This window comes from Oncorhynchus mykiss, chromosome 14 (assembly GCF_057628025.1).
Source record: "Oncorhynchus mykiss isolate SJ-2025 chromosome 14, ASM5762802v1, whole genome shotgun sequence".
In the NCBI taxonomy this organism is placed as follows: domain Eukaryota; kingdom Metazoa; phylum Chordata; class Actinopteri; order Salmoniformes; family Salmonidae; genus Oncorhynchus; species Oncorhynchus mykiss.
The window spans coordinates 11,411,363-11,422,060 of record NC_143035.1 but is presented as its reverse complement, the minus strand read 5'-3'; the positions used below and the strand labels follow the sequence as shown (position 1 = coordinate 11,422,060).

At 40.9% G+C, this 10,698-nt stretch overlaps 1 protein-coding gene across 1 annotated transcript; it reads right to left on the bottom strand.

Annotated features, from left to right (window-relative positions):
- Positions 1 to 2,036: 2,036 nt before the first annotated feature.
- LOC110488789 (forkhead box protein O4) lies at positions 2,037 to 10,106 on the bottom strand. Its single transcript, XM_021561176.3, has 3 exons — positions 7,631 to 10,106; positions 5,949 to 7,405; positions 2,037 to 5,726 (listed from the first exon to the last, which is right to left on the bottom strand). Exons 1-2 carry the CDS (start codon positions 8,060 to 8,062, stop codon positions 5,978 to 5,980), a joined length of 1,860 nt encoding a protein of 619 aa, XP_021416851.3. The 5' UTR covers positions 8,063 to 10,106; the 3' UTR covers positions 2,037 to 5,726; positions 5,949 to 5,977.
- Between the last annotated feature and the right edge of the window lie 592 nt (positions 10,107 to 10,698).

Genomic DNA, 10,698 nt, shown 5'->3' with positions numbered 1-10,698 from the left:
CAGTATGATTTCTTTTAAGGGGCTAACTGATTCCAGCTATGATAAATGACAGCATGAAAGATGAAGGAATTGGGTTCAGCTTTTGTTCTTATTCTCCATTCCAGTCCCACCAGTCCTCACTTGCTCCCATTCTCTAATTCTTAGGACATAGGCCAACAGGTTGCAACAGAGGCCTGAATTAATTCATAAGGTAATGTCCTACATACATCTGTAATTACTTTGAAAGGCCTCCCTCCCTCGTGACATGATTAAAACATGGTAGCTGCTATTGGATAACATATGTTAATCCATTAGTCTCACAGAAGTGTTGGACTTGCGTCTGAGAATCATTTTTCTATACACGTACTCCCTCTAGTGGCAGATATTAAGCATTGTGAATCAATGTTAAAACGTTTTAAAAATTACATCCCAATGTTATGTTCGTTGATACCATTAAGTTCATGAACAATATACATGTGAATATTAGTGAACCAATGACATGTTGAACTAAAATAATTAATTGGCTAAATGAGTTAAACAGAGTTTAAAGTTTATTTCCACTTTCCAGAACCGTGTTCCAACGTTATCTCTGGCTGACTTTACAACATGTAAAGTACGATTGGGAGAGAAATATATGGATGTCCAGAGAGCAGACATATCAATAATTAATTTTTTTCCCCTCGTTATGTTGAGATCACAACATATTTATCTCATGATCATGACATAACAAAGGTTGTTTTGTCGAGATCACGAGAAACTCTATAAATAGGAGTGGATCTATTAATGATTGACAGTATGGTTGAAGCGGCAAAGCCCACGGTGGATCAGCGCATATGTTTTAAAGGAAAACTACACCCAAAAATGTTTTGCTTCTCAGCAATGAAATTTTCAAGATGTAACTTTCAAAATGCAGAAATCATCCTGTATGATGCAAAATGTAATGATTTCTCTATTTTGAAAGTTACATATCTTAAAACGATTGCTGACAAGCAAAACATTTTGGACTATGTCCACAATGGACTAATGAAACAAATACCAAAATATAGTTTTTAGGTGGAATTTTCCTTTAACTTTTCTTAGGGCATTTAAGCCCTGAACGATGCCTGACAGGCTGTGCCGTCTCCCAGGCTGTGCCAATCCCAAGACCACAGCCAATCGGATGCAAGCAACAACGCAGCTAACTTTGCTAGTATTGTGAGCGAGCTAGCTAGCTCGTAAAAAAATAAAAATAATCTATGCTGATTGTTAGCTTGCGTAACTGATGTGTATAATTGTAAAGGGACACTTCATGTTTTATGGATAATAAGCATTTACAGTGGGTGAGCTCCATTCCTGACAGGCTGATCAGATTTAATTTCAGCCTCAGAGCTTGATCGGATTCAATAGCAGCCTCAGAGAGTGATAAATCAGGATGCTGCCTTGTTGGCTGTCTGCAAGGAGCCTTCCTTTGAAACAGCCTACAAGGCAACATCCTGTTTTATCAGCCTCTAAGGCTGCCATTGAATCTCATCAGCCTGCCAGGAATAGAGCTCAGCCCCTGGATCAGATATTAATTTGCCTATAAAGCACCTTGACAGCTAATCTGCCTGCAAGGAGCTTTACCTATGAAACAGCCTACAAGGCAGCATCCTGACTTATCAGCCTCTGAGGCTGAAATTGCATCTGATCAGCCTGTTAGGAATGGAGCTCACCCACTGTAAATGTGTCCCTTAAAATGATACACATCAGTTATGCATGCTAACAACCTGCATCGATAACAAGCTAGCTAGCTAATAAGACTACTTAGCTAGCTCACAAGACTGGCCAAGTTAGCCGTGTTGTTCCTTGCATGCGATTGGCTGTGGTCTTGGGGGTGGCACGCAGCCTAGAGACAGTGCTGCCTGTCAGACATCGTTCAGGGCTTAAATGCAGCCACAGGGCTCCTCAATGGTGGTTATCGTGCATCTGAACAAAGGAATGGATGATGTGTGGTACTTTTGATTATCTCGTGATCTCGACAAAACAACTTTTGTTATGTAGTGATCATGAGATAAATCATTTGTGATCAACATATGGGATTTTTAAAAACATTTTATTCAAATGTCCTCCTGTAGTGATAAGACCAAAACGAATCAAAGTAAATAAACCCATATTGGCTATGCACAACTTATGACCCCCTGACCCCCTTCCCCCCCCTTAAAAAGAAAATACTTACTCAACCCTGTCCACATACTAAAATGCTGTACTATCAAAAAGTGGGGCCATTTTTTATAAGAAAATTACTAACTGCTACTTTTATTATAAGAAAATTAGTATTAAAGAAATGTAAGAAACATGTTGAGAGGAAATATTACAGGGACTAGGGGATACAAAGTAAAAAGCCCATAAATTGTAGGTGACAGTGGCTGAAACTCCAGCAGATTACTCAAGGCATGACCGAGCAAATAAAGTCTATGAGAAGGATGTCCTCTATACCCTGTGCTTTTACAAACAGCCACCAACACACAAGTTACACTACTGTCCAACACTGACACATTCACTTTCATACAGTCCTATCAAACACACACCCATCCTAAGATGCATAAGCAGAAGACATGTCTCAAAAGACTCGGACGATAATGGTAACAATAGTATGACCCTGTGGAATCCATCACAGCAACCAAGTTGATTTGTTGTACATCAATGGGACCAGTAAATTAATTGCCTTTTGCTTACATTTCATACATCATTACTAAAATATCTCAAACTACATGGTATTCACTTTAATTTCAAAACTATTTGTAAGTGACAACGTTTGGGGATCACAATACAGAAAAATAAAAAGGTTTGTTTCTTGAAAGATGCACTATGCAGAAATCGCTCCGCCATTTCCTGGTTGCTAAAATTCTAATAGCTTGCCTAATTTCAGTTTATGTGACAAAACAATCACGCATAGTGTAGAGAATTATTGTACCATCTAAACCACTGTAAAATATATTTTCCATAACCAAAAATTATATTTTCAGATGGTGTATAAAATCAAAAGTAAAAGACAAAAATTAAACTTAAAAACAAGAAGCATAGAAATAGTGCACATAGAACAGATCTACCGCTTCTTAGACTTGCTTACAATGACAATGACGACAATTTTGTCAGGTTGCCCAAAAAGTTACATATTTCAGATTTAACTAATCACAACCTCACTCAAAATATCCTTGTGCTGCATACAAATGATTCAAGGCCCTGAAATAATCTAAATATGCACCCATTGCATTATGGCCCTCTTAGGGTATGTCATAAATGACAACTAGCACCGGTCAATAGAAAAATCTGTGAGAAAGAGAGTGCTTTATACAAATGAAAAGCTAGTATTCACATGATTACAGTGAAATTATCAATAATGGATGTCAAACTCCATCTAGGATGCATTTCAGATGAAAAACTGGTCAACACAAAACACATTTACAATAAATGAAACCTTTTCTTCTGTCGTGATCAAGTATTTAAATACAAACTTCCTCTTAACACAAAACTCATCTTCAAAAGGAAAAAAAACATGAAAAATGACATGGTGCATCTTGCTATTGAATAACATGCTATAGTGTTCAATATTGGCAGTTTAACAACCTCAAACAATACTATTGTTATGATATGCATGACTAAAGATATCTTGTTTATTTCCATCTTAGAAAGTAAAATTCGAATTTATATTTTTAAGTGTTAAATTGCGAGTGGTATGGTTCAAAGACCCTTGTGTCAAGGATGCCTCGCGATCAAGAAAATGGCAAAACACGAGGGGCTGTTGGTTTCCAGTCTTGTATTTTAACATATAAATTCACCTAAAATAAATGTAATTCTGATGATTATCTGATGACTCACTTAAGGAAGATGTTTCCATTATTATTATTTTTGAATGACCCTGAGATTTGATCGCCACATCATTTGAGATGTGAATTCAGCATCACTGCTGTAAGCAAAATGTCCTCCATTGTGTAAATAACATGTGCAGGTTTTCACTTGGATTTAAATTTCACAATAATCAAGTCAAATTAACTAAGTGGCAAGTCAATTTGGAAAATCAAGTTATTATTCTTTCTTTCTTTCTTTGGCTCCACTTGCGAAGCTTATCTACACTAAAATGTTTTTTGTTGTTGTCCCAAGCACCCCCTATCTGCCATGTAATTATTAGTGTTCTTTTGGTTATGTATAAAATCTACATGCATCTCATCTTTTACAAAAAATAAAAGAATATATAGAAAATGACCGTTCAAAATGATCTGAAATTGTTTTTCTCCATAACGTCCGATTAGTAATAGAAATATATTCATATATGTTAATATTTCACATATAACCTCCATCTAAATTGTATATTAAAATAGTCAAATATTTTACTTCTCACATGTTGTATTAATTTAATGAAAAAAAAGATGTATAACAAAGTTATCAGTGAGAAACTATTTCCACGTGAAGCCCCAGTTTCCCTTACTTTAAGGGATAGAACATTGCAGGAAAACATTCCATGCAAAACCCTTCAAGAGGAGATCTTAACAATTTCCTTCAAGATTTATTTTGAATTCTCCTGATTGATCTGCATAGCATGACATGTCTATTTACATAGCATGTATACAACCTTGCCTCTTCTCTTTGATGAAATGATTCAACCGAACTTGGTTTAGTCTCTTATTTTGCCATTAGAGTACAGGAGCCACATGACAAGAATACTCCCAAGTGCCTTGGAATACAACCCAGTTCCGCAAAACCTTCAAACGGCCCTTAAAGCAGTGGAGAAAAACTGCTTTCAATGATATAACACTTTGTCAACCAAATCATTTGTTGGCAAATACAATTACCTTTGAATGCCCCCTGTAAAAAGCTCACAAATCACTTTTCTTCACATTGTTAGTGTAACTGCACATCAAGAAAATAAAAAACTCCACCAAAGTGTTTTCTACCCTGCCCTTTAGCACACACTGAGCGGAGCCATGAATGCCAAGCGGTAAATGCATATCACATACCCTGTACTGTTAAATGACTACTGACATAACTCGTAGTTACTTTGCAGCTCCGGTCTCGTCAATGAAAAAGAAACAGAAGCACATGTTTCGTACCACCAAGCGACCAAATGTTAGACTACGTTGGGTCAACATGCGGAGTCCAATGTGAAATCATATATCTTCAACTTGGTCTCATCCAATGACTTAACATCATCAGCCTTTGCTCGTGTCATCTTCTCAATATTTGAATTGAGGAAAGTCCAGAGGAGTGTGTTGGAACTTCATTCCCTCCATAGATAAAGATGCAGCAGCGTCATTTCATGTCCAAGTTGGCGGTAATAGTTAACCACCTACAATTTATATGAAAACTGGCAATTTCTTCCTGTGTGCACTGTCCATTTCACCTTCAATATCAAAGACATCAAGGAAGTGTACCATATCAATCCTAAAACTACTTTGGTATAGTAATAATAGTCATTGTGATATTAACTTAAGAGTTGTTAGTTGTGCTTCATCTTTTCACTCCAAATAAATTCTGTCATACTTTTCTCAAATACTCATAAAAATACGGCAAAGTCCCCAAAAGTTGCAACTGTTACTAGGGGGAGGGACATGGATGGCCCGTGACATGGATGTCTGAGGTCTGGTTTCATCAAAAGTACAAGCACAAAGGTTAAAAAATTGCTTCGGAATTGGATCTTCAGCCAATAGGGAGATGAGGATTAGGAATGAATGCACCAGGTGTGTTTTTTGTTGAAGGTGTCGTTGAGTTTGTGTGTGATTGGGGATCCTTACCTGCAACAACAAGTAAAAGACAAATGTTCAAATTGTAGTTCATGATGTCCTTGATTAATCTCCAGAACAAAGCAGCGGATTCAGGAAGTGAGTGAGGGTGAGAGGGAAACAAGGGTAATCATGAAGAGGATAAAGAAAGCAATGGGTAAAGAAAAGGGTGGTTTAGTTGTGGAGTGCAAAACTACTGAGAGGTTAGAATCTGAAAGTATAATTTCAGCATACCTGGCTAACACTGCAAGGTTGCTGAGAAGTTAGCTGGGTACCCAGTTGTGGGCGGCGCTCTGCGTAGTTGCAGGGCCAGAGTAGCTTTGCCCACCTGGTACTATGGGGTCAAAGTTGAAATCAATGCCCTCTCCATCCATGAGGTCACTGTTGATGATGTAGTCCACGTCACAGTCCAAGTTCTCTGTGAACATCTCAATGTCCAAGTCGGTGGGCAAGCGGTCTTGACTTGGTAGGAAGGAGCTCGGCGTTCCGAACTGGCCCATCCCTGGCAGACCTCCTCCTATATTGGATAGGCCCCCTCCGTGGTGAGGCCCCAAACCTGGCAACTGTGCATGCTGAGCTTTGAGGGCTGAGAGCTGTGGAGAGTCTTGGGCCATGCCTGACAGGATCATGCCCAGGCTCAGCTGAGAGTGCTGCTGTTGGAGCTGGGACTGCATCCTCATGGATGCCACAGTGTTTGGCTCAAGACCCTTCCCCAGCAACAGCTGGTTTGGTTTGGGCCGCCCTCCCACCATGGGCCCCCCCATGCCCATCATCCCCACTACACCAGGACTGGGCATAAGGGGGTCCACCTGGGTCATCATGAAATCACTGGGAGGCGGGGAGTCCGAGGTGAGCAACGCCTCCAAGCTGGAGGGAACATGAGTGCCATAGAGACCAGTCACACGGGAGCCAGGGCTGGGCATGGGGTTAAAGAGAGAGTTACCATAGTTTAATGGTTTGGAGTTGTTATTGTTGCCACATTGTGTGCCTGAGGACTGTCCCCCAGTCTGGTTGGGGGCCTGGGAGATGTTGGATGGCTGTAGCTGACGGAAGGAGGGGAACCCGGAGCCCCGGGGAAGCAGTGTTGAGGCAGAGGGCAGAGGGGTGGGGGGAGCCGGTGGGGCTGTGCTGGGACTAGCCCCTCCCTGCTGCTCGGTCATCAGTGTCAGGCCATCGATCAGGTCCAGCTCCTCCATTAGTGTCTCAGTGAGGGTGGGGGGCAGGTTGCCCGTGGAGTAGCCCAGTAGACCTTCCTCAGGCAGGTCATCCTCATCCTCCTGCCCGGGGCCGATGGGGGACAGCCGGCCACTCAGGGTGCTGGCATTGGAGCTGGTGCGTGGACGGAAGCTGGTCCACATGTCAGGTTCGTCTAGGCTACCACGGGATGAGGGGCTGCCGCTGTTTACCCCCCATTTGGGGAACTGCTGGGAGGAGTTGGGACTGTCTGCGCCCCCGTCGCCATCTCCCCCAGTGGTCCCGCCCAGGCCTGCTGCTGCCTTCTTGGTCTGCTTGGCTCGCATCCGGCTTTTCAGCAGTTTGCTGCTGTTGTCCATGGAGGCAGCACGGCGACGGGGGGCTTTCCCAGTCTTGCCCCCCTCTGGGTTGAGCATCCACCAAGAACTCTTGCCTGTGGACTCATTGTGAACTCGCAGGAACTTGTTGTGGAGTGATAAGTTGTGGCGAATTGAATTCTGAGTTAGAAGAAAGGGTGGGGGCAAGAAAAGGGGTTTTAAGATTGGTGCCTTGTTAAATTTTCAGAAAACATTCAACTTGGTTTGACGATAGATTTCAAGCAATAACTTCCATTATTCACTAATTAATGCAGTGTAATAATGTATCATGTGTTCACAGCAAATTGGCTGTATAACATGGTTCTAACAATGTGAATAACAATAATGATTAGCATGTTTTTTTACCTTCCACCCTGCTGAGCTGTTGCTATCTCCTTTATCTTTGAAGTAAGGCACAGTTTTCACCATCCAGTCATATATCTGTGCCAAGGTTAGACGCTTCTCTGGAGAGTTCTCAATAGCCTGACTAATCAGGTCCGCGTAAGACTGGTTCCCCCATGCATTGCGCCGGGATGATCCCTTTCGGGGTGTGGCTCCACCTACTCCGGCTAGGACTCCTCCCTCTGTGACCACAACTTTCTCAGGCTCGGATATGATTTGCTGTTGCTCCTGCTTATCGTCGTCGGCGGGCGGGGTTCCCGCAGAAGATTCAGGGCCGTCCGCCCCCTCCGGTTTGACAGCTGAGATGTCGGGTCTGGGGAGCGGCCATGTGCACGACCTAGGTCTGCTTTGCGGCTCAAAATCTGGGTCAATCGTGGGTACCGTCAAACCCTCCATTGTAAAGTTTTGTTTGCTACAACTATCCTAAATGTAGACAACTAAGAGATGATACATAAAATAAATTGGCAAGGTAAATAATAGTGAGACAGATATTGAAACAAAATGTTTTTAAAAATCAAAATAACAATATTGTATTTTTGTAGGGTCGCGGGTAGCCTAGTGGTGAAGAGCGTTGGGCAAGTAACTGAAGGCTTGAATCCCTGAGACGACTATGTGAACAATCTTTTGATGTGCCCTTGAGCAAGGCACTTAACCCTAGTTGCTCCTCTAAACCGCTCTGGATAAGTGCATCCGCTAAATGACTAATGTAAAATGTAATCTGGGGACATGTTTTTGTAATAGGCACACCAAAATGTAGGCCTATTCTTATCTAAGAAGGGGTCTATGTTCAAAATTAGACTATATTGTCTAATGTAATTATTGGATAACCAAAAGTTATATTTAAACTTCAACTATCTACACAAAAACGCTATGTTCCATTCTCTATTAAGGGGACTAGTAGAAGAGAGAAACAATAATCTGGATACACCAGTATAGCGGTGTTAATCCTGAGATTGGAGATTAGGGGACCCAAATAATCCCTTTAATAGTAACTATCATAAACCTTCCGATTTACATGGAGCAGAGGAGGGCTGGGATGACGGTTCCTTTGTTTGTATAAAAGAACAAAGAGAACTCGGGGAGGAATGCACACCAAAACATCTGGATTGAAATCAGAGACCAATACAATTTATGGCCCACATAACGTGTTACTGTGGGGTATATACTTTGAAAAAAGATATATATATATATATATATATATATATATATAAACGTTTGTCTCGGTAGTTTGTTGTGGAAAATGTAAATATATTCGATGTTTATGAAGGTAAAAGTAACGTTAGCTATAAATGTATTGCTCTCACAACACTATAAATTGAACTGACTTATTTCGCGTCTTGCTTTTAGCTTTAACATTATAACATAAAAGTTACCCTCAAACACATATACTTTTCAAATAACCCACAAATGAGGATTACCAGTGGGTCTCTGTTACAAAAGAGCCGACTAGGTTTGCGGTGCCCCCGTCTGCACTTGTAAACAACGTGCTGTCTCGCTCCTTCGCACGTAGAAATAACCTCCCGCTTTAATAGAATACTGGAGTTGATATAATATTAGTTTGAACATTGATATCAAAATTCAAAGCAATTTAGTAAACAACTTTTTGATTTCAACATACATCTATCTAACTGTCACTGCTTCCGTGAAACAACATTACTTAGAGTGAACACAAAATCTGGATTCATGGAGCTTGCAATAAAATACTCAAAGTAAAAAAAAATCTGCAATATTTGATTATCTAAGCAATGACACGTTTACTTCTGATGTCAAAACAGTAATGTTATGCTGGCTGTCGCTTCTTTGGCTACAGTACTAAGTAATTTTAGTCGACTGACAAAAATAAAATGTTGAGCGCAAAACCTTACTGAACAGTTTGATCATGGTGGTCTGCAAAACAAAATTAGAAGAAACAAATGGATCAGAAAGTCCGTGGTTTTCTGATTCAAGTTTTCACGCTCCTCCACATTGCGGGCAAGCGCGTGTCACCATCTGCCATGTTTCTTGACACGCAGCAGCACACGATGCTCGCGCGAGCACAAACCTTCAGAGTGTGCCTAAAATTGGATCAGTCCGCGTCTTGTGGCCAATTTAAAGCACGGTTCGTAATCCACGGGTTCTTGGAGTTTAGGCTCTCCCACCTCGGCTCGACTCCACACACCAAACGTAGTTTTTAAAATAGCGTGATAGCCACTTAAAGTTAGCTGCTGGCTAACTCCAGTTATTTCGGAGTTTAAAATCCTTTCAAAAGTCGGAAAAAAGGCTTCAGTACCTTCCTTTGGAATTCTCCCCCTTTCATTCGTTAGTTTCGCTTAACTTGTGGCTATTCTGGATGTCCAAATATTCATTCATCGTATATCTTTTTTTGTTTATTTTTGACTCGAGGCGAAGACTCCCTTCTGACGTCTGTTTACCACTGCCAGAAAACGTGTACTGCGCATGCGTGGTGAGGACTGCTGGGAAATGCAGTCAGTCATGTGACTTCTTAAGCACGAACGTAAACAACGAACGGCTGTAGAGCTAAAATACCTACATCAGGATTGTGTAACATTTCCTAAAGTGTACACACTCCACCTACACACCTAAACCAAATCTGGAAAATTACCCAACAATGGTCAATCATATTTCAATTGCCCAAGTAGCCCAGACTTCTAGGCTACAGATCTATTCAGCTCCAATCTAGTCGTGAAGCACATGCGTCCCTCTTTCATTTGACACTCAAATTTTCACCAATAGTCCCAGTCTATCGGTATACCGTCATAAAAAAGTAGGTCGTAGTCAGGTTACTTTAAAATTGCCATTGTTGTACAGTGACATTCAAAAATAATGATTTGTGTCCAGAAAGATCTGTGAAGATGATTCATTTCAGTGTGATATTATTTTTTCAAGAATATCGGTACCAACCTAGAAAAGCATAGGCATGTTCGATGTGTTCTATGCAACACGTTTCATTTGATTTTTTTTAAGATCAGCCTAAATCAGCATGGTACGGTGTGTTTATTTAAACAATAATCTGTCAGTGTGCACAAGAACTA

What these genes read in the sequence shown, in the direction of transcription:
- LOC110488789 (XM_021561176.3), bottom strand. Translation starts at nt 8,062, where the DNA reads ATGGAGGGTTTGACGGTACCCACGATTGACCCAGATTTTGAGCCGCAA. An exon ending in ACAGCTCAGCAGGGTGGAAG is followed by an intron (nt 7,406 to 7,630) that starts GTAAAAAAACAT and finishes CTTCTAACTCAG; the next exon opens with AATTCAATTCGCCACAACTT.